Source organism: Eubalaena glacialis, chromosome 8, assembly GCF_028564815.1.
Source record: "Eubalaena glacialis isolate mEubGla1 chromosome 8, mEubGla1.1.hap2.+ XY, whole genome shotgun sequence".
Taxonomy (NCBI): Eukaryota; Metazoa; Chordata; class Mammalia; order Artiodactyla; family Balaenidae; genus Eubalaena; species Eubalaena glacialis.
Window position 1 is genome coordinate 100,143,238 of NC_083723.1, and position 24,810 is coordinate 100,168,047.

The 24,810-nt window shown below is 37.4% G+C and overlaps 1 protein-coding gene across 11 annotated transcripts in view; it reads right to left on the reverse strand.

The window, feature by feature from the left end:
• The window catches only part of CADPS2 (calcium dependent secretion activator 2), a 548,265-nt gene that overhangs the window by 24,007 nt on the left and 499,448 nt on the right, over nucleotides 1-24,810 (reverse strand). For 8 of the 11 annotated variants that reach the window (XM_061198688.1, XM_061198685.1, XM_061198689.1 and 5 more), the window contains 3 exons: nucleotides 17,549-17,632; nucleotides 17,410-17,442; nucleotides 1,159-1,266 (listed from right to left, as the gene is read on the reverse strand). In XM_061198688.1, the coding sequence (XP_061054671.1) occupies nucleotides 1,159-1,266; nucleotides 17,410-17,442; nucleotides 17,549-17,632 (225 nt within the window). Of the gene's footprint in view, nucleotides 1-141; nucleotides 383-1,158; nucleotides 1,267-17,409; nucleotides 17,443-17,548; nucleotides 17,633-24,810 lie in introns of those variants that run through there. The other 3 variants (XM_061198686.1, XM_061198690.1, XM_061198684.1) reach the window with 3 other exon arrangements.

A 24,810-nucleotide genomic window follows, 5' to 3' on the forward strand; every position in this document is an offset into this window, starting at 1 on the left:
GTTGCTAATATGGTTTCAGTATTTTGTAAAGGAGCCAGCTGGATGGATGATAATTTTTCTACCCCTGCAGGGCATCAAAGCTTTTAGGAAATCATTCTTTTCACACATATTAACACTTAGCTTATTAAAACAGATGATACTTTTATTGTAAAACAGCCTGGGTAGAGGCTAGAAACATAAAATATGAAAGATAAGGCTCATTTTGACCACCCAATCTGACAAACAGCAAACACTGACATGACAGACCATGGTGGAGATGATGACGTAGCAGGACCTTCTGTAACTGCCACAGCTGAAGTGTCACCATGAAGCCCGTGAATTGCTGTTATGAAAACATTTGCAGTAACTTGCATAATTAAATGAAACTGCCAGAAAAGCACTTCTAAAATGCAGAGAAGATGTACATAAATAAATACAGTTCAAAGCAAATATTACATTTCAGAATCAGCACTGGTAGTGAATTATGCAAAGTTATGTCACAATCAAAGTACCATTTCCTTTGAACTGACTGCTGAATAATTACAAATGAGTGACAACATTGTTGTTGAAATGGACTGCTCTCTTAGTCTCTTTTACAGGTACTCGGTGAATGAAACTTGCGGATCAGGGCATCTAAAACCACAACCTCCCCGTTCTAGGAGCTGCCATGCCTCAGTGAAGACCTTCATGAGACCACAGCAGTATTCTATCTGTTAGCAAACAACAGTACTGGAAAGCAAGATGAAAATGCACACTAACAGTACAGTGGCAGATATCTGCCTTTATTGCAGCTTATTTCTTTGTTTAAATGAAGAATATTATATTGACTTAAGAAAAACTTTTATAGTAGGGGCCAAATCCATTACAGTCTGATTCTGTTTATGGACTGCTGCAAAGGCAAGTGATGTAAACTATACACAACGGTAAACTGGATATCATCTCGCTTGCTAAAATTAACCTTAAAAGGATTTTGAGACTTTCACTCTAATAGTGACAGTTTTCAAGTACAGAAAAAAGCCAGTTAAGGCTCTGTCAGCAGTCAAAGAAATAAAATGATCAACTATATTAGCTGCGTAGAAGAAAAAGAGAGTCTGCTTTGCAGACATACCATCAAAGTGTAACTTTTTCCTTCACAGTACATCTACAAAGCCAGCATGATTTGCAAGGGTAGTTACTTACATCAAACAACTTTTCTATATACATTTCCTCATTGACCTTTTCTCGAAGAATATCCTGGTTTTGCCGAACAAACATAATATAGGTGTCTGCCAGATCCATTCCTGGTTTCTGTTGTGAGGAAAAAGCACAGGGAATAAAACAATATCAGGTCTTGATTGTGAAAATGTTATTTAATCACCATCCTAGAGAATCATTGCTTCTGTCATTTCAAAAGTTACAGTAGAAAAATATGCTTAAGATCAAATCAACAATGGACACCTTCAAATTCCATAATTAAAGTAAATAAAAGTTTATTATTGAGGTCTGTAACTTGAGGTCGTAGTTACTCATCATTATTAAGATGATTAGAAATATGTGGTTGTAAGCTAGTAGATACTCTTTTTTTTTTTTTTTTAAATGGCTACCTTGCTAGGTCAATATGCCAAGCAGTATAAATGAATACATTTTTCAAAAAAATTCCCACATGCAATAATCATTTCCTAATTGTAAGTTCAATTTCCTTTTCATCATTTCTGGCTGGTTTATCCATATATATTTTAAAAAATGTTAGCTTTCCTTGGTTTGCCTTCCTCAACTACTATGGGTGGTCAAGGAATAAAAAATAAATTTTCTTATTAGGAAGATATTGAACAAAAACCATTTAATGCATTACAAAGTGAAATGCAAATCAAAATTTTGTGGGTTATCCATTGCTTCTACTCATCCATATTTATCAATACTACCTCAAGGATTTATATTATTTTAGAAATGCAATAAGAATATTGATGAACTAGTCTCCTATGAAGAGCCAAAGGTGTGGATTAGATAACTTTCCAAAGTTACTCAACATTTGGTGTCTTCTAATATTAGACAAGATAAGGCAGTTAATAGAATTCCTCCTTGCTACAGAGTCTATAGAATCAGCACCAAGGAGGGACAAAAACCTGAATGGCTCCTAAAGAGTTTTCCTTCTAAATTTATCTTTAGTTCTTCTTTTAGTTTCACATAGCTGGACTAGATGATCTGTATACTCTATACCTGGGGTTGATTCATAGTCTGTACTGAGTAATTCATTTAATTAGAATAGGACAATAATAACGATGAAATGGTAGAACTGATGCCCGAATAAGTCAATGTCAGTCGTGCATAATTTCGTATCTATAGGATGCACTTATAAACTCCATCAATGGACTCTTTGTAAAAGTAAATAATGTAAGGAAACCAGCTGAAAGAGGATATGAATCATTTAACTATTACTACTGCAGGAAAGACAAGATATACATCTGAGTGATGCTAGGACAGTGGTAGTGCCTTTTCCTTAAATGAAGGACAAAGTTCTTATCACTTCTTTTTTCGGGAGGGGATTATATTTTATGTATTGATACAATGATAGAACTGCCCATCTCTTAACCAGTGCACAGTATAGACATTGGGCATATCTCATTAATAAAAATTAATTTGATTTTTTGGTAACAAAGTTATTTCTGGGCAATGAAAATCACAGAAAGTTCTTATATATTTATCTTTTATATTTAGCCTAAAGGGAAATTTATACCACATGGACTGAAGGATCCTTTCAAACATAACCTTGATATAACAAAATTCGTGACTAGCTATAATCCGAAACAACTATTTATATAAATGTCTTCACTGATCTTTCCTTCCAGAGCATCCATACACAATGTAGGAAATATATTCCAAACTTAATGGAGACAACTTACCAAATTCATGCCTTCACTATTTTTCTAGATAATTCTCATAAGCAATGATTGAAAGTTTAAATAATTACAAGGATACTCAAGAGAAGCCTAGGTTATTTTCTTTTTTGGGGGCGAGGGGTGTTATACGTAAGTTTTTCCAGTGAAAAGGCAGGGTAATTTGTACAAGATTACTAACTACTATTAACAGTTGAAGACAACTAGCCCATGAGATAAGGATTTCTCTCCGTGCCTCTCAAATTTGTCAAGACACTGAAAGTGAGAATATTCAGAAAGGATACTGCCGCAGAATGAAAATGACAGGAGAACGACTTTCTATACATGATAACAAGTCAGCTCCACATCTGAGTTTCAGTCAGGTGCCTAGAAACAAAATGCTGTGATATATATAATACCAAGGCAGCTGGGCACCGCCCAGAGGAACTGAGAGTTAAGAATCAACACATGAGAGGCTTGCCTCCTCCACCATTTTTCCCCACCGCTACCCCATTTTTATTTCTGCCTTTCAAAAGAAGAGTACGCTTAGAAGTTTAAACTAATCAATCACTTGACCCATCAGACTCACTGGAAACTGAGTTACAGCCAGGAGAAATGGAGAATGATGGCTTTAAACACTTGCCACAGACCCGAAGGTAATTTTTTTTCCGTTTTCTTGATCACTTTTAAGATAACATTAGACATCATGAAACACTGTCCAGGAAGAATTTATCTTTTGCCATCTAAAACTAACAAATACTTTACAGTTTAAGCCTAAAAGAAAACTCAGTGCTATTCCCTTTGGCAGACCCAAGGGATATAATACTGAAATCTGTAAGCTGAGACAGTTCTACGGCTCTCTAAGAAAATCACAACCTTGGTTGAGGGTGTGAAGTAAAGCTCAATTAAAAGTTTATTTCAACAAATTAAGTGTTGTCTTTTTCTTTTTGTTTTTTTCTTTTTGAAATTACATTTTCTCCCCTTTGGCAAATTAAGAGCCACTTGCCTAGAAAACAAAACCTACAATTCTTACATTCCTCATTAGCATTATTTCTTCCTTTATCTTTGAGCTGTTTACATATTCTTGAAACTGTGACATACGGGAATTTCACACCTAGTGAATATATTTTCATGTAGCTTGTGGCATGAGACTATAATCATTAAAAGAATATACACAAGTAAGAATAACTGCAACAGCTGGTGACATTTACCAATTAGAACTATAGTTCTTTAAAACACTTTATCCTTCCTTTGGTGTATGAAGGGTAATTATCTCTGATAAATTGCTGAAAAAGATGTAATTTTCCTTTTAAACAGTTTCTACTTACAGTACAAATGTGTTTGGATAGAAGACATTATCGCTGGTTCAGTGCTCCTTTGTGCAAAGACTGTTTTATGGCAGTAAAATCTACATATTTTGGAAGTCACTGCGTCTCATTCCATTATTACATGTTATCTTATTAGGAAATAAAGTTTAGTTAAAAAAGCAAAAAACTGAACACACTCAGTTAAGTTTTTGTTTGCTGGTGTGTAAATGAAAAGCATGCATGTGACTGCATCACCAGGTAGAATATTGCTACACATTCTGGTGCAAGTGGGTATCTCCAACCTTATCAGAGGAGCAGCCTGTTAAACTTCAACAACTGTAGATCTGGGTGAATTTTTATCAAGGATATTTTGTTCTGGAGAGCTACATTTAGAAATCTTTTCTATATTTGTAATTATAGTTTTCTTAATGAACAAGAAAATAACAATTAAAAACCACATAGCGCGCACATTATGTATTAAATACCACTAAGAGAGAGTAAATGTTGTTTTTCATTCTCCCATTTAAAACTCTGAGATCATGCAGACGTAGAGAATGGGACTGAGGACACGGGGTGGGGGGAAGGGTAAGCTGGGACGAAGTGAGAGAGTGGCATGGACATATATACACTACCAAATGTAAAACAGGTAGCTAGTGGGAAGCAGCCACATAGCATAGGGAGATCAGCTCGATGCTTTGTGACCACCTAGAGGGGTGGGATAGGGAGGGTGGGAGGGAGACACGAGAGGGAGGGGATATGGGGATATATGTATATGTATAGCTGATTCACTTTGTTATAAAGCAGAAACTAACACACCATTGCAAAGCAGTTATACTCCAATAAAGATGTTAAAAAAAAAACAACTTTGAGATCCTCAGTTCACTAAGCACTAACTTCTCCATCTTGTTTCTTAGGGTAGTAATCTCTATATCAAAATAAGGCTTCCTGGATTACTTCTAATTCGATTCAGAAAAGAACAGAATTTGGCTAACGAAGTTATAGTAAAAGGATACAAATATCTAAAAACATTCCCCCATGAGCATAAAGAAATCAATAAATATGGACGGGAATGGAGTATGGTAAGGTGAGTTCCTCTGACTTTGGCTGCATAATAGAATACACCAGCGAGGGAATGAGTTTAAGTAAGGATGCAGACTCCAGCAAATTTTTTTCGAGCGCTAATCACTGGTTAACCCAGTGAGATGAAAACGCCGTTTAAAAAAAAAAAGAAAAGAAAAAAATTCCTTGTTAATTATACGCTGCAAATGCTCTTACTTCCTGCTGCTACACCTAATCCCACAGGTGCAAGTCTTCACTTTCTCCATTCATGGGTGGGTGGGTGCAATGTTGCAGACATTTTTCACAGCTACAGATTTAGATACAGAAGAAGCCGTTTAACCTTCCACGGGAGGTTAACAATACACTATGCAAACACTGTCATGGTGTCTATTTAACAAGGAAACAAAATTTTAAATATACTATTCCAGTCTCAAAGATTAATAGAAGCTACAGTTTAATTGACTTAATTTGAAAGTGCACTTCTCATAACCTAGAAAAGCTTGCTTTGAAGAAACAATCAGGAGTGGAGCTGTGATATCATTATTTATGACAATCTGCATGCTTTGTAAATGAAATACCTGCACCTGGTCATTATTACCATTTGAAAAAAATGGATCTTGTAAGATTTAAAACACTAGTATGTCTCTTCAATCTGAAATTGTGATAGGAACAGTATTAATTTCAACTCTGGCATTTCAGATTCAGGAACAGTCTATGATTGATCATCAGGGAACACAGGACAAAATTCTACAAACACACAACTTTCCAGGTACTGTTACCAACAACATATTTTTTCTTTTACTGTTTAGTATATTCCTTATTACTTTGGCATTTATGCAGCAATTTCTATATTTTTTATTTGAGTGAAAATGTTCTTAAAATTAAGCTCAAAAGCATTTGGAGCAGTTTAAGTAAGACATAAGTTCTCAAGTATTTAAGATAGAAGAAGGTTTTGAGTACAGCTATGATGATTATGTTGTAAAAAATATATACCTATTTATTGACTAAATTTCCTACAAAGTAGAATATTTATATTGTATCCACATAGAAAAGCAAAAGGAAATGAACAGAACTAAAGACTTCAAATTAGATTTATTCTAACTTAAATATTATATAAGCCCAGGAAGAGGACTAATTCATAAAAAAGGGGAAAGGGGGGAAGAAATTTAAACAATGAAAAAGTCACAAGAATATAAAAATTTCAAGATTTTCTAATAATGGTTTATCTAACAATGGTTTGTCATTGTTTTAAAACAATGAACAAAAAAAATTCTCATTGTTCTTTAGAAAAACTCCCAACTATTATTGCAAGGCAGTGGCCACAGTCACCTTTCCCTTTGTTAAATGTAGCACTATTCAAAATTCCATTAATTTACACTGTTATGCATTTTGACTCCAAATTAGGATGCAGAAAATTCTGAATGAAAGATAATGGCATCCACATCCATTTGAAAAATATCTTTCAGACTTGGAGTACGTAACATATGTGTTTTAAGTATGTAATTTCACTGAGTCCCACATTCTAAGGGAGAAGGTTCTATGACTCCAGAGTTCTTACCCTGGATACTTCTGTCTGCTCCCTGTAAGCACAGTCAGTAAAAAGCATATTCCTACCACAATGCTATCAGAATATCTTATATCAGAATCTGCTATAATTAATGCTCCTATAATTTATGTAGTCATTTTGTTTTCATTCTTAAAATTCACACAAATGCTTCACACTATTCCTTCTAAATAGTGACATAATGTGTTCATCGATTTAAGCATCAGTATGTTCAAACATTTTTGTTGTATCACTGGGGAAAACCTTCCAAAGAGGAGGTTATTTTAAATATTAAAAGGGACACTGAATAGTAGTTTAAGATAATAGCCTGAAATACTCAAGGAAAAGAGGCAGGTTGATTTTCAACTGAGATTTATGGGCTTGATTTTCATCTTACTATGGCTTTCCCATTTGAGACCATGAGCATATAGTATCTCTCTTGCTATTTCTGATCTATAAAAATCACTAACGTCTCAGAGTTTTGAGGAATAGCTGCTGATACAGGAGCATCAGACAAGGAAAGTGCTAACATGTATGTCACACACTAGCTTTATACTGTTGTTTTCAGGAGTAATAATTATGATGATGATGAAGGTATTAAATCTCCCAGTTTACAATACTGTTCAGTAACCTTTCCCTCATCTATCTACAGTTGCTACAATGTTAACTATAGAAACTACACTGAGGACTTGAAGAAGTGAAATTAAAATGCTGTGGGTATTTTTTTTTTTTAAAGGTTTATTGATTGATTGATTGATTGATTGATTGCTATGTTGGGTCTTCGTTTCTGTGCTAGGGGTTTCTCTAGTTGCGGCAAGCGGGGGCCACTCCTCATCGCGGTGCGCGGGCCTCTCACTATCGCGGCCTCTCTTGTTGCGGAGCACAGGCTCCAGACGCGCAGGCTCAGTAGTTGTGGCTCACGGGCCTAGTTGCTCCGCGGCATGTGGGATCCTCCCAGACCAGGGCTTGAACCCGCGTCCCCTGCATTAGCAGGCAGATTCTCAACCACTGCGCCACCAGGGAAGCCCGCTGTGGATATTATTTCATTTAGCTTTTAAAATTTAGATTGACTGGGATTGAGTTACTCAGTCCCAATTTGGAACCTTTCAGATTTTGGCTTAAAGGAGACCTGAGGATGTTAGAAGGTCAGGGTCCAGAGGCAGTTCATGGATTTACCTTCTATGAGAAGACCCAGACAGACAAAAACCCAAAGAAATAAAGATGAGAGAAGCAAAGTACTCTTCTAGGAAGCACAAAAGGCAACCTCCCCTGCTCCTGTAATGGTGAGACTCTCAATCTGGTCCTGGTGCGAATATGTCCCAGTGGGCAGGCACTCCGTTCCCCACGTTCTGCCTGGCTCTCATTCTGACGTAAAGCACTAAGTATTCAGGTGGCCTCATCTAAGTAATAAACAATATCAAAACAAAGGAAGGAGGGAAAACATCACTGTTACTGAACTGACTGGCTGTACTTTTAAAAGTCACCATTGACATATGCAAGGTGCTTGATATTCTAAAATAAAAGGAAAATAAATGAAAAGCAATCTAATATTTTTTACACTGTGGAAAACAAATGGTTTTTCTTTTGGAAAATGGTCACGTTCTGAAGCAGGGGGTGGAAACTGCAGAGCAATGATGGGGGCAGGGAGCAATTCCAGGGAGAAGCAATAACAATCCCATTCATATTAATAGTGCTTTACATTTACAAAGCACTTCCATGTTAATATGCTCTTCGAATCCTCATAAGAACCTAGTGAAGGAGACAGCACAGTGATTACACCATTATCCTCATTGCATAGGTGGGAAAAGGCAAGCCCATGGGCCAGATTGCCAGTAGGGGGCAAAGGTGGGACTTGAACTGAGATCCTGGACTGTACACCAAGCCTGCACAGTATAGAGCTAAATTCAAGCCACATTGTGGGGAGCTGGAAGCTTAGAAATCTGTGCAAGTGTCATAACAAAGAGAGAACATTTGAGAGAATTAGTAATGAAGGCAAGAGAAAGATAAGCCCTCTCCATCTTCTCAGGGCAGACAACCAGGATCAGACACCAGCACTAAGCAGCCAATCAGTGGGGAGTTTCTGTGTTCTTCGTCACAGTAACCCTTATTGTGTCCTCCAGGTCTCTTTAGCTGTGTCCCCTCACTGTCTAGCACAGAGATCACATGCAATGTGTGTAATAATGTTAACAGGACAACTTTCAATAGGCATTGTACACATACACACCCACAGCAAAATGCCCTGTAACTTATACGAGCTATAGAACAAAATTTCAGAATCAGAGATGGAAAGTGCTTTTAAATGTCCTTTTAAATGGTAAATGTCATCTGGTCTTATTTCCTACGTAATGCGGAATCTTCAGTACCACCTCTGGCAAACAGTGGCGTAACTACTACTAGAGCATATCACCCTTGTAAAGAATTTTAATTTCTTTTGTTTTTTTCTTAATACCCTGATTTCATTTGTCTCCCACTAGTTTTTAGTCACTGATCCTAGTTCTATCCTCTTGATTGATACAGACTGAGGCTTCTTTAAATGGGAACTCCATGTATTAAACAGGACTCTCTTGTCTCTTAGGGTTTTCCTCTCTCAAGGATAATATTCCAATTTCCCTTTTTTTCTTTATAAGCCATTATTTCCAGATCCCCTTAACTATGCTGGCTGCTCTCTTCAAAAGGAGGTAAAGTAAAAAGTATATGTCGTTTTTAAAAGACTCCAGATGGATTTTCCCACAATAACACAGATGTGAACAAGATAGTATAGAGCAGAATGATTATTTTTTAGAATCTGGACACTAGATTTATTACAATCAGTAATAATGTATGATGACAACTAACATTTATTGATCACTAATTTCATTCCAGGAATCCTGAAAAGTGCTTAACATATTTACAACAAGCCTAGAAGTGGTATAATTCTATTTCCATTTGATAAAGTAATTGATGTCCGCACGGGTATATGCCTATGTCCAAACTCATCTAATTATGGATATTAAATATGTGCAGTTTTAAATATATCAATTTTACCTCAATAAAGCTGTGAAAAAAAAAAAAGAAAAAAGAAAAAGAAACTGATGCCCAAGGTCATACAGATACTGAGTAAAAGTGATGGAGCAAGGGTTCAAACCCAAGCAGTCTGGCTCCTGAGTTTGGGTTTGTAACTTCTCTGTTGTGCTACCTCGTGTTTGTTTTTTTTTGTTTGTTTGTTTTTTTAAGCAGCTACTTTACATTATGGTCTCACTTAATTTTTCATACAACTTTTTAACATACATTGCTATCATCTACATCCTCTGTACCTTATAGGGAGGCAATATTTTTGGGGGGTGATTAGTTTTAATATTCTACTTTAAATCTACTGAATTTTTGGTTTGGGCCTAGTGTTCACGTCTGTAAAGCTAAAGTGAATGTTTTCATGCTGGTCCTACATCTACTATAGCCGTTCTCCCTTCCCCTCTCTCAGGTCTGAGTTCCCTTCATCTAAGTTACTGTTGAGAAGGGGGAACAGATTCACCCCCTCGAGGTCTTGCTTTTCTTATATGTCTAAGGGTTTTGCCACCATGAACATTCCAAGGTTCTATGATGGAGCCTTGAACTGTGCAACTACAACAGGAACTCCTCTGCAGAATAGGGTTGTTTAACCAAGAAAAAATCTACCAAACCATCCGAAGGTCACAGTTTATCACCCTGATTAGAAAGATATCACGGGGGTGGGGAGGGGTCGGCTACTAGCTTCTTTGCTAAGAAGCAGGAGATAATGAAATTTACTTCTGTTCAGGAATATACTGATGATTTTTCTCCTATGTATGATATTTTTTCTTTCATAAAGAAGTGTCATGAAAGTACAGATTACAAAGATACATAAGAGTATGCTCATAGCATGTTATAATTAAATGACTTGATTTGAATCATTTTGTTATTGACTCTTTTTTTAAACATCTTTATTGGAGCATAATTGCTTTAGAATGGTGTGTTAGTTTCTGCTGTATAACAAAGTGAATCAGCTATACATACACATATATCCCCATATCTCTTTCCTCTTGCGTCTCCCTCCCACCCTCCCTATCCCACCCCTCTAGGTGGACACAAAGCACCGAGCTGATCTCCCTGTGCTATGCGGCTGCTTCCCACTAGCTATCTATTTTACATTTGGTAGTGTATATATGTTCATGCCACTCTCTCACTTCGTCCCAGCTTACCCTTCCCCCTCCCCGTGTCCTCAGATCCATTCTCTATGTCTGCATCTTTATTCCTGTCCTGCTCCTAGGTTCTTCAGAACCATTTTTTTGTTTTTTAGACTCCATATATATGTGTTAGCATACGGTATTTGCTTTTCTCTTTCTGACTTACTTCACTCTGTATGACAGACTCTAGGTCCATCCACCTCACTACAAATAACTCAATTTTGTTTCATTTTATGGCTGAGTAATATTCCATTGTATATATGTGCCACATCTTCTTTATCCATTCATCTGTCGACGGACACTCAGGTTGCTTCCATGTCCTGGCTATTGTAAATAGTGCTGCAATGAACATTGTGGTACATGACTCTTTTTGAATTATGGTTTTCTCAGGGTATATGCCCAGTAGTAGGATTGCTGGGTCGTATGGTAGTTCTATTTTTAGCTTTTTAGGGAACCTCCATACTGTTCTCCATAGTGGCTGTATCAATTTACATTCCCACCAACAGTGCAAGAGGGTTCCCTTTTCTCCACACCCTCTCCAGCATTTATTGTTTGTAGATTTTTTGATGATGGCCATTCTGACCGGTGTGAGGTGATACCTCATTGTAGTTTTGATTTGCATTTCTCTAATAATTAGTGATGTTGAGCATCCTTTCATGTGTTTGTTGGCAATCTGCATATCTTCTTTGGAGAAATGTCTGTTTAGGTCTTCTGCCCATTTTTGGATTGGGTTGTTTGTTTTTTTCATATTGAGCTGCATGAGCTGCTTGTATATTTTGGAGATTAATCCTTTGTCGGTTGCTTCATTTGCAAATATTTTCTCCCATTTTTTTATTGACTCTTATACATATTCAGCTGTGCTATAATTATATGGAATATCTGACAATCAAGTATGTACTAGGATCATGAATTCCTCCTTCTCTTTTGTGTTAGGAATGCCTCTTGATATCATAGATAATTTTATATTTCTAACGCCTCATTTCATAAAACGTATTTTTTATTTTTTGCTTTTTCAAAATTTCAAAAATGAGATTATTTGCTAGAAGATATTGTTCGTTTCTCTAAAGAATTTTTTTCTAGCTCTTTACCTTACTATCATCTTCTAAGTGACATTTATGGGCTCTGTTGTTTCTTGGATGGAATAGGACAGAGATCTAGAATTCACAGAATGATAGAATATCACAGTTAGAGGGACTAATGCAGTTTATATAACTTATTCATCCATTTTATAGATAACTAAATTGAGGCCACTGAAGTGAAGTAATGCTCAGGGTCATACAGTTAATCCAAGGGCATAGAGCAGCATAAGAGGAATTAAACCTCAGGTATTAAATCCTAGTCTACTGCCTTTTAATTTTTTTTAATTTTAGAATAATTTCAGATTTACAGAAAAATTGTGAAGATTGTATGGAGAATTCCCATTTACTCCCCACCAAGTTTCCCCTATTATTAATATCTTACATTACTACGGTATATTTGTTACAATTAATGAACAAATAATGATACATTATGAACTAAAGTCTATACTTTATTCATATTTCTTTAGTTTTTATCTAATGTCCTTCTTATGTTCCATGATCCTGTCCAGAAGACCTCATTACATTTAATTAGTCATTATGTCTCCTTGACCTCTTCCTGTCAATTTCTAAGACTTTCCTTCTTTTTGATGATCTTGACAATTTGAGTTACTGGTCAGATATTCTGTAGACTGTCCCTTTACTGGGATGTGTCTGTTGTTTTTCCCCTGATTAGACTGGAGTTATAGGTTTCTGGAAGGAGACCACAGAATATTTATCAAGAGTAAATATTATCTATATAATTTATCACTGTTGATGTTGACCTCAATAAACTGGCTGAGGTAATATTGTCAGGTTTCTCCCTGATGAATCCATTCTCCTCACCCTCCTTTTCATACTGTGCTCTTTGGAAGGGAGTCACTATGCACAGCCTTAAGGAGTAGGGAGTTATACTGTCTCCTTGGAAGTAAAGTATCTACATTACTTATTTGGAATTGTTCTGCTTGGGAGATTTATCTTTTCCATTTCTTTTTTTTCTGGCAGTGCCGCATGTAGGATCTTAGTTCCCTGACTAGGGATCGAAACTGTGCCGCCTGCATTGGAAGCACCGAGTCTTAACCACTGGACCACCAGGGAAGTCCTTCCCCCATTTATTTATTCAGTCAATCATTTACTTATGTCAGTATGGACTAACAGATATATATTTTATACTTTGTGTTATAAGCTAATACTACCTAATTTATTTGGTTGTTCAACTTACTCTAGCTCAGGCCATTGGGAGCTCTCTCAGGGGTCTCCTGGGTCCCTTTAACATATCTCCTATCATTGTGGGTTTTTCTTTCTCAACACTTCCTTACTTTCTCTCACGTAAGATGCTCATATAAGATGCTTACTTTCTCATATAAGATGCTCCAGGCTCATCTTGTGTTTCCTGCCCCAGTCCTAGTGTCAGCCATTTCTTCAAGGAATCCTGGTTCATTTTATTGGAGATTAGAGACCACGATCTGGGCACTAGGTGTGCTTGTAGCTACTGGGATATCACAGCTTCTAGGCTCTCTCAGCTAACAAACCAAGGAAATATATGTGTATATACTAACCCACGCATATACATATATCTAAAAATATTTCTATATGCAACCAGCTCTATCTATATTAAGCTAAAGACAAGTTCACATTGATGGCTCCAACTCCAATCCATTACCACAGGGATGATTCTAGCCTCTTCCTCTTGTTTGTCTTCAACATCTCACTCCATGAGAAACTTGGCTCCCACCAACCACCATCCTTTACTTAATTGTTCAATTCCATTATACATGTAGAGTGGTTTCTGAATTGTACAACAAGAGTACAATGCTTATGTACAGTTCCTTTTCCTTTATTTTTACAGATGCCACTCATTTCAAAAGTGACTCAGATCAGCACTTTTTTCCTTCATCTTTTTTTAGTGAGGTTATTCCATACATTTGCAATAGAGTTTAGATTATTTTATCACAGTCTCCATCCTAGGATCCCACGATATCCTAATTGATTTAAAAAATTTTTTCATATATTCAGGTTCAATTTTTGTGCTATAAAGTTAGGACTTGACAAAAGCATAGTGTTTTATATCTATCATTACAGTATTACATGGAATAGTCTTACTGCTCCAAAAAGTTCCCTTGGCTTCACCTATTCAAGTCTCCCTGACCTTGAACTTATGGTAACCATTAATCTGTTTGTAATCTTTATACGGTTTATTTATAGTTTTTTATATGTAGTTTTCCCTTTTAGAATGTGATATAAATGATATCATACAGTATGTAGCCTTCTCAGACTGGCTTCTTTCACTTAGCAATATGCCTTTAAGATTCATCTATGTCTTCGTGTCGCCTGATAGCTAATTTTTCTTCTTCTTCTTCTTTTTTTTTTTTTGCTGACTAGTACTCCAACTGTATGGATATACCACTGCTTGTTTATGCATTCACTGACTGAAAGACATTTTGGTTGCTTCCAATTCTTGAATATGAATAAAGTTGCTATGAACACTTGTGTGCAGGTTTTGGTTGTGGACATATGTTTTCAAATCAGTTGGATAAATACCTAGGAGTGCAATTGGTGGGTTGCTAAAGACTATATTTAGCTTTGTAAGAAACTGCGAAATGGTCTTCCAAAATGGCTGTACCATTTTGTATTTCCACCAGCAATGAATGAGACTCCCTATTGCTCTGCATCCTTGTCAACATTTTGCTACTGTCAGTTTTTAAATTTTAGCCATGCTAATAGGTGTGTAATAGTATCTTATTGTTTTAATTTTCATTTCTCTAATGACAAATGATGTTGAACATATTTTCATTTGCCTATTTGATACCTATATGTCTTCACTGCAGTGTCTGTTCTGATCTTTGGCCCATTTTTTAATTGGGCTGTTTGTTTTCTTATTGTTGAGTATTAAGAGTTCTTCGTACATTTTAGATACAAGTCCTTGATCAAATATATGTCTGTGGCTTGTCTTTTCATTCCCTTAACAGTGCAGAGCAGTCAATTATTAAGTCCAACTTACAATGCTTTTCTTTCATGGATGTTTTTGGTGTTGTATCTAAAAACTTATCACCAAACTTAAGGCCATAAATATTTTCTCTATGTTTTCTTCTAGAAGTTTTATATTGTAGTTTGCATTTTACAGGTAGGTTTTTGATCAGTTTTGAGTTAATTTCTGTGAAAGGTGAGCCAGTGTTGTTGTTTTTTTTCTCATAAGGTTCTCCTTAAAAGACTGCTTCAAAGAGGTAACTTGCTGGAGTTTTAGCATAAAAAAACAAACAGACAAAAAAAACCAGTAAGAACCAACAGCACCTCATAGCTTTTGAAGTTAATGTTTACAGACATCAATAATAGAGGTGTAACGTCTGGATCTAAGGGAGAAACTCTTCCTATAGCAATCTGCCATGGCCAGACCATATCTATGGTTTAGTATGCTTTGCTCTGGGTGGCAACTTGATTTAATAATGAAATTGGTAAGCTGGAATTCATCTAGAGAGTGATTGGTATGATAAAGAGTCTGGGTACAATTGTTACAGCTGTTTTCATGATATATTTCCCTATCTCTTTTATTCCTAGACACTGAACAGCCTGTGGGCAGGACATACATATTTTCATCATACACACCCAGAGTCTAGCACTTAGTATGTGTTAAATAAGTATTTAATTAGTGAATTCAGTGAAGAAGTTAAGGATGTTTAATATAGAAAATAAGAATTCCTCAGACAATATATCCCTTTGAATAGCCACCATATCTCTTGGGAAGAGGATGTATGATAATTATCAACAAATATTTGAAGGGCTATCATGCAGAAAAGGGATTAGAACCAAGACAGAATTCACAGAGGTACAGAATTTCAACTCATTATACATAAGAGGAGGCTGTCTTATGGTGAGCCTGCAATCACTGAAAAAATTAAAAGAGCTTGACTGAATCTTTGTGAGGGGTATCAGGAGAGGGGGCTTCTGCATTGAGAAGGAGAGTGAATGAACCACCTTCTGTGTGTTTCAATGCTGAAGCTCTATGGGCTCTAACAGATCTAGTACACAGTCAAATTAAGAATTTCAAAAGCTCTAAGAACAGAAATAATTATGGTATCCTATTCAAAATTAAAAACAAAAATTTGTAATTCAAAATTAAAAACAAAAATCTATTACTATAAAGTACTTGTTAGGAATTCCAATAAAGTTCATGTGTTCCCATGATTACTTGTCTTTTTCTTTTTTATACAGCAAGTATAAACTATTCCCCCTTAATTCTCCCTTTCTCTCTTTCATGCTGTTCCTTTGCAGGACCATACACATGTGATTATTTCTGCTTATTGCCCAGTACTGACTTTCTGATTCTAGGTACAAGACAAGGAGTATGCCAAGACTTCTTTTGGAATCATCTGTAAAACTAAAAACAAACAAACAAACAAAAAACTACTCTGAAGAAACCCCAGGCAAAGGCAGGAAAGTCCATGGCCTTTTCATTTAAAATGTTCATTTATAATAACTATAGCAGCAATAAATCTGGAGACTGTCTAGTCCATAGTATAAAATGCAGTTATGCATTTCAAAAATAAGAGCCACCTACAACTGATATCCAAAGCTTGCCAGCTCTCAAACCACTAACATTCATAATGATGATCTAGAGATGGAGATGCTATTCAAGGCTATTCAATTCAAGGCTGCTATTACAGCCTTAATCAAAGATGAGATGACATATTCCATTTAGTTTTAAATTTTAAGTTTTTTCCCATTGTGCTCTAATTCTTTGAAAATTGATACATGTGCCAAAACACATGATTAAACAGAACATCTTAGGCCTTGATCATATATACGTGATAACAGAATTTAAGGCAAAAGCTAATTTGTTAATGACTATCAACTTACAAATGCTGTACTAACTTGTTGATTATATTTATCCATGAATTTTTTTCATTGTAGCTAAGTAGGTTTCATACTTTCCTCTCATGGTATCTTAATTGTTGAACAAATTTACAGGTCACGCATTATTTCCCAAGAATTCTGTGAAAAACCAAATGTTGAACTAAGTGAACATTGATTTATTTACAACACTTTTGTATTCAGAAAACTAGTTCTTTGATTCAACTGGTTCATCCTTGACTGTTACTTTAACTCCTATAAGAAACCTGTTAGAGCTTTCATGGAAAGGGAAGGAGAGTGAACCTTTTCCTATAAGTAATGTGAGTCATTTTCTCCCCCATCCTAGAGCTGCCACTGAGCTGATATGTTCTCATGATGAATTGACCTCCCCAAGTTACAATGGAAAAGGTACACTGAAATAACCTTGCCAGGCCTTGTTATGAGGGTTAGTGCTTGCTTAAGAAAAATGAACTGCTCCCTGAGGCAATGATACTGGATTAAAGATTTGAAATAAACCCGAGGTGAACCATAATTATTTTTTTTAAAGACTTACTTATAATTTTTAAAAGCAGATTAAAAAATACTTACTGGAACATCAACATATTTTGCAGCTGCTTTCACCTTAAGTGGAAAAGAGATAATTATGAAAATTATTTTCTTAACTGTTTGATAAGTACTGTGACAGCAGTCAAAAGACAGCAGAGGAGAACTCATTCAAAATACTCACAGTGAATGACAGAATGGATGAAAAGAAAGTGCCTTCATCATATCTTGACAGCTTAGACAACACCCCTTCCAACACTGAAACAAACTAGAATACAGTTTATAGTGAGTATTTAGGATAGTACTGTGCATACAAACAAATAACGAGGCAAACAATTCTTGGACCAACTTCTCCCATGGCACAAAAATCTGAAATGTATAAACTGACACAATGACAAAATCTCATTTTGAAGATGAACTCTAAGGTCCTTTTACATTGCTGGAAAAAATACGCACATTTTTTAAGATAAAAGGACAATGTGTAATAGGAGTCTGGCTACTACGTGTGAGATAACTTAAACCATTAGTAAATAACTTTAAATCCCTGTGACTCTTCCTCAATATAATTTTCAACTCCAATATAGATGTTTATAAGTCCTCATCACAAGAAAAAATGTTGTAACTATATATGGGGATGGACTTATTTTGGTGATCATTTTGCAATTTATACAGATATCAAATCATTATGTTGTATACCTGCAACTAACATAATGTTGTATGTCAATGACACCTCAATAAAAAAAATATAGAGATGTTTCGAGGCAACCATGGTCAAGCTTCATCAAATTCCTTTCTATCATATATCACTCGACCATTCCCCAACTTTTTCTATCTACAGAAGAGGTTGAATGACAAAGAACAGATAATGAAAAGGTGTAACATTTGGGGCCCTTGTAACATTGAAATGAAGTATGATACATCAGCTAACGAGTATTCACCAAGCAGTTCCAATTGGGACATGTAAGGATCATCCCTGCTTTCAGAAGCTTACAAAGTAGTTGGGGAGCTCAAACAGGTACACACACTGCAGAGTACAATGAAAAGAGCACCAGATTGAGAATATAAATCCTGATTCTGTCATTGACTGACTGCTACGTGGGCTCCAGCCAACCAAGTGCACCGGTTCCCCCATCAGTCAATGGTGTGTTTGTGTTGGTGGGATGGGTATGGAATTAAAATTGTCTTAAGAGTTTTACATTTCTAAAATTTTATATTTCTATGAAATGAGAGTTAAGACATATATACTGTAATGTAATTAAAAATGTGGAGAATTTTATTTCATTGAGCAGAAACATTAAGATCTGGCATGAAGATAAATAAGAGATATTAATAAGGATCTATTGCCCTACATCTTTCCTCTTTAGAAGCAAAATAATATGCACTATTGACAAATTATACCTTCCCAAAGGGAAAATACTGACAAGGTTTTTTAAATACAAAAAGGGAAATTAATGAAGGCTGGTTTTTGTTCACATAGCAGCTTCTTCAACAAAGTGATAATAGTTCTAGGGACACAGCTTATTGGTCTCTGGTGAGCAGAGAACTCGCTGAGAGTGCACAGGAGATAATCTTTTCTCTATGGCTGGTCAATTACTGCAAAATAGTTTATGCAAAAGAAACAAAAACTTCCCTACAGGTTTCTCCATCACATCATTTGCGACATGATGTAAGAACACAGAAACAAATTCATGTGAACTGCTGACTAAAATTTTATTTTTAAAGAATGAGAACTATGTATGGTTGGTTAGTTATCCTAGGGCATACAAATAGCAAAAAAACATAAAATTACAAATTGCTCACAACTAAAAGTCAATTTAGCACTTTCCTCCTGCCCATTAAGATTTCTTACCAATCACAGCTGGCTAACTCAACTTGTTGTGGTTGGCAAAGACCCAGAAGACCTATACTCCAGGGCTATGACCAGGGGAAGGGAATGCCAAACTTAATGGCCCTCTGCGGAAAATGCCTCATCTCTTGTAACTCAAATCTTGAAAGCCAGTGTGTGATGGGTGATCTCATTTGCCACGAGGAGAGCGACAATTGCTATGGTTACCAGACAATGTGAACCACTGAAGGCTCTAGCATAGCACCTGGTTCTCGGTGCCTTCAAGTGAGTATTTGTTTACACAGGTGAGTGATGCTGAGGGACTAGGAAAAGTAGAAGCAGACCCTGTGGATAGATTTAGAAGATCTTAGCTCGAGTTGAAGCTCTGCCACTCTCTGGCTGTGAGACAACAGTCTGGACATTCAGCTTCTCTAGCCTCAGTGTACTCATCAGTAAAACGGGGAAAATGTCACTGCCCTGCCCACAATAAGGATGGTGTGAAAATCAGCAGAGATGATTTAGGTGAAGGCACTGTGAAAATGGCAACACACTAAGAGATGTAAAGAATGAATATTATTGGTATGATGAGCTAAATCACTAGCCATTATATGTCTAAAAACCTACACGTTAAGTCACAAGTTAACGGGGGTAGCCTTGGGATTGTTTAGTGATAAGGAGAAATAATGCATTTGGTTACCAGTGAATGGGTCTAATTCAATGAAGTGATATCTATGGAGGCAGGATAGAGTTGATGCTGTAAGTCAGAAGACTCATGTCGGAATCCCATCTGTTTCAAGGTCATGTGGCTGACAGTAGAGGAGGGAGGCTTTGGACACAGGTGGTCTGGCTCCAAAGCCTGTGTTCTTTGCCATCACACTACAGAGTTGTAAGCATTAAATGATATGACATAACTAATGTGCCTGGCATATAATAAGTGCTCAATAAATGCTATTTTCTTCTTCTTATTGAGCACCTAATATGGGAAACACACAAAAAAAATATGAGTCTTCGACCCTTCCCTCCAGGAATGCACAAACTAGTAGGGGAGACAGACATGTACACAGTTGGTCATGACACAAGGCAGGAAGTGATGAGGGACAAACAGCGTAACTGAAACTGACTTCCGTTGGAGGATATTGGGTAAGCTTCATTTGCATGGTGGCACAGGAGCTGAGCAGCAGGGTAGCAGAAAGAGAGTGGCTAAAACAACACGTGGGGAAGCCCATTAGCAGATGACCTTAGGGCAGAAGTCTCCCCACTGTGGCATCTGACAGCCTGTCTGGCTCGTCTTCTCTTTAGAGTGTGAAGCAGCACTAGGTTATATCCCGCTACGTCCAGTGTGTGCACCGGTGGTCTGCTGCATGCATGTCACAGCATTCTTGGCCTCCACTTTAACAATAGTGCAGAGCCTCTCCCTGGGATCCTCCCTACCCCAAATGGTCCCTGGGGAGGCCCAATACAGCAGGGACTCTAAGTGCTTACATGGCAGTGAGCAGCGACTGCATCTCTGGGACCAATCACGTGAGCTATACAGTTCCCGCAGGAAGGTTTTCTTTGTAAGATTTCTGTCAAGGCACACGTGGTGGAAGAGCTACCTTAAAACCCAAAATCTATTAACAAGATTGACTAATAATGATGTAGTTTCCATCTGGCTTTTAATTGTATAAAAGAGCAAGATTCCAAAGAAATCCAGCGAAATGCTGGGTTTAGTTGCTGTGTCTTTAACTGCTTCCTGTGAACTTTCTCTGTGCAGCTCAGGGAGTATATAAATACTTACAGGTTTGCCTTGCGCTCTCTGTTCTCCTGAGGGTGTCAGGTTGGAATGAAACCCTGTAATTTTTTTGTTTCCCTGCTTTTTATTGCGGATGTCATTTACTGGGTTTGTTTGAATAATATTTAGCGCCCAAAGTCTGTCTGGGTCATTACCAACTTTGTCTCATTACGTACACTCTCAGGGAAATGAAAGATGAAGGTACGTTGAAACGACTGGTAGAATGAAACATGAAGTATGCCACAAGGCATGTTGGTTTAAATTTCCTGCTGGATTTTAACAGGGTACAGGATTCATTTTCCTACATGTATGGAAAGTAGAACGACAAATTCTGAGAAGTGATAGGAACGATTCAGCTGTAGATTGGTGGGTTCAAAACACGCAGCTCTTACTTTTTTCAACTGTGAAATTTCAGGAAGTAAACAAGGAATATTTGCATCATTTACACTGCAAGTTATTAAATCTTCCACAGAAAAAAGATGCATCCATAAACAAGACTAATCATGAAAAACTAGGGGTATTTTGGAGGTGGGGGAGGATAAATAGGGCTGGAGATATCTATCAGATGTTTTATTTTTGTTTGGTACAATCAGGACTGACTAGTATTGTTAAAAATCCACCTGGAACCAGAATGTCATGGATTGGAAGGAAGCAGGTTTCCTTCCCTGAACTGGAATGTTAATGTTATGATACAACGGAATATAATCCTCGTTTCTCCCACTGTGAATCCACGTCCTCTTTGAACCTTTGTTCCAAATGACTCCGAAAAGGTCCTTCCAGATTATCCAGATCGGTATTGAGGATGGACAGGATCTGACAGCACGTATTTATACAACATGCCTTGTTCTGCACAGTATCACAGACAACTTCCGAAACAGCACACCCAGCCCGGATGTTGGTGAGGTCTCCACATTTCTCTCATTGTTCCTTTCTCCCTTGTCTCCCAAACAGACTGAACTATGTTAGTTTGTATTTCTTTCCTTCTAATGACTCCTAACAGTGCATGTTATTCCTTTCAAGCACATTCTTGGGTTTGAACACTTGTCTTCTGAATACATTGTCTTGATCCAAACAAGTAAATTTAACCAAGTTAACTTAATCAGACTGAATTGGTGGTGGTGGAGGAGATATTTTAATTGCATCATCTAGACAGTCAGGTCAGATTTGTCCTCTGTCCCTCTTAAGAGAAATTCAGGGGAAAATATTCTAGGTTATTAAAAAGAATAGGTGTTTTGTGTATGTATATGTATTTACACCTACATACCTATATATCTATATATGTACTTAGTGGAAAAGTATATACTCTTTCCTAAATCCCTTTTTGCAGTAATTGAGAATTCAGGAAGTTGAATATACTGCTATGGTCTTTTAATTCATACCCAGAATTTACTGAGCCCCTGTTACTGGAGTGCATCGTGAGAGTGATCACTTTCTCACTCTTTGCTCTGTTGACCATTTCCTCCAACCAGTTCTTTCCCACAGCTTTCCCAGTGTTTCTTTAGCATCCTTATGTTACACACAATGAATTCCACTCTCACCTACCTGACTCACAGCTGTCCCACACGATTGCCTGCCCAAGCTGGTCCCACAGTGTGTATGCCTGCATGTAACAAATATCGAAGGAAATATCCACAGAGCCTGGACATATAAAGGGGGCATGAGAAGACTGGGCAGTGAAGCTCCCATTCTTTTCCTCTCTGATCTTGCTGAGTTCTGTGTGCTGTTGTGCAAAGATGACAGGCTTAGGGCTACAGGGTCAAGTCCTGGCCCCTCCGCCAGCCACTGTAAAACCGTGGGCCTTTGTTTCCTCATCTGTGAACAAGGAGACTGGACTCTGGGTGGATCAGGCCTGCCTTGGGAGATGGGGCTACACAGGTAGGCTCTGGCCTGCTTCCCCTCCTCAATCAGAACAACTTTGCTTCCACCAGTGTTGTATCTGGGGTGCTACCTAAGATATATTTGAAGACATTAAATATATCTCATAAACGTCATAAAAGTATATAGAAATATGTCTTATAAACATTACAGAAATGTTTGAAAAGTCTCTGTTAGACAATCTCAGGGTTCTCTTCCAGCTCTAGCATCGTGTGTGCTATGGGACTTCAGAGCCTGGGGAGAAAAGATGCGGGTCCCTGGAAGCCTCCATACACAAACATATATAAGGATCTCTGCTTTATTTATTTATTTTTTGATGCGGACCAATTTTTAAAGTCTTCATTGAATTTGTTACAATATTGCTTCTGTTTCATATTTTGTTTTTTTGGCCACAAGGCATGTGGGATCTTAGTTCCCTGACCAGGGATCGAACCCACACACCGGGCACTGGAAGGCGAAGTCTTAACCACTGGACCTCCAGGGAAGTCCCCAGAATTTTTGCTTTAGACTGAGAAAAGGCTGTAGGTTTTCTTCTCATCCAGTATGCCCGCTTTTTTTAATGCAGAAACTGAGTCATGCAAGGAGACTCAGCTGGTAACATGAAGAAACAGGAATGGAGTCCAGTTCTCCTGAACCTCCCACAGTTTATCTGACTGAATTAACTCTAATATAAGGCAGCAATAAATATAGCATTTATTGTATCCTTTCCTTGGCAAGAGTTAATGTTCCTGCCTTCATTTTTTTTTTCTTGGTAAAAATTATCTAAGTCTTTTTCTGGCTAGAAGCTTCTTTTTTGTTTTTGTTTTTGCTTTCTTTAAAATGGTTTTTATTTCTTCCATTTCATTTCTCCATGTCTTCCACAGGAGTTCCACTTATAACATATATGCCTGAGAACAGCAGCCACTGATAGAATCATGTTCAATGGCTGAAATCTTATAATCCCATTGGTATTTTGATCCCATATCCTTCCTGTGAACTCCAGCCCCAAATACCTAAATATCTGAATGTCCCCTTGCTATCTCCTCCTTCAGGTATCTCAGAGGCAGCTCAATTCCCCCATGTCCAATACTGACATGGGTCGTTCCCTCCAAATCTGTCCCTCTTCCAGGGCACCCTGCATCACTGAATGGCACAACATCCATCTCCTGCTGCAGGCTACAAACCTAGAAGTAATTGTCAACGTTTTCCCTTCTCTCCCCATTACTAACCCCTTGCCTTAGTCTGCTCAGGTTGCTATAACAGAATGCCATAGACTGGGTGGCTTATAAACCACAGTGACTTCTCATACTCTGGAGGCTGAGAAGGCCATAGTCAAGGTGCTGGCAGATTTAATGTCTGGTGAGGACCCAATTGCTGGTTCATAGATGATATCTTCTGGCTGTGTTTTCACATGGCAGAAGGGACTAGGGAGCTCTGTGGGGTGTTATTTATAACAAAGTGAATCAGCTATATGTATACATATATCCTCATATCCCTTCCCTCTTGCGTCTCCCTCCCACTCTCCCTATCCCACCCCTCTAGGTGGTCACAAAGCACCGAGCTGATCTCCCTGTGCTGTGGAGCTGCTTCCCAATAGCTATCTATTTTACATTTGGTAGTGTATATATGTCCATGCCACTCTCTCACTTCGTCCCAGCTTACCCTTCCCCCTCCCTATGTCCTCAGGTCCATTCTCTACGTCCGCACCTTTATTCCGGTCCTGCCCCTAGGTTCTTCAGAACCTTTTTTTTTTTTAGATTCCATATATATGTGTTAGCATACGGTATTTGCTTTTCTCTTTCTGACTTACTTCACTCTGTATGACAGACTCTAGGTCCATCCACCTCACTACAAATAACTCAATTTCATTTCTTTTTGTGGCTGAGTAATTTTCCGTTGTATATATGTGCCACATCTCCTTTATCCATTCATCTGTTGATGGACACTTAGGTTGCTTCCATGTCCTAGTTATTGTAAATAGTGCTGCAGTGAACAT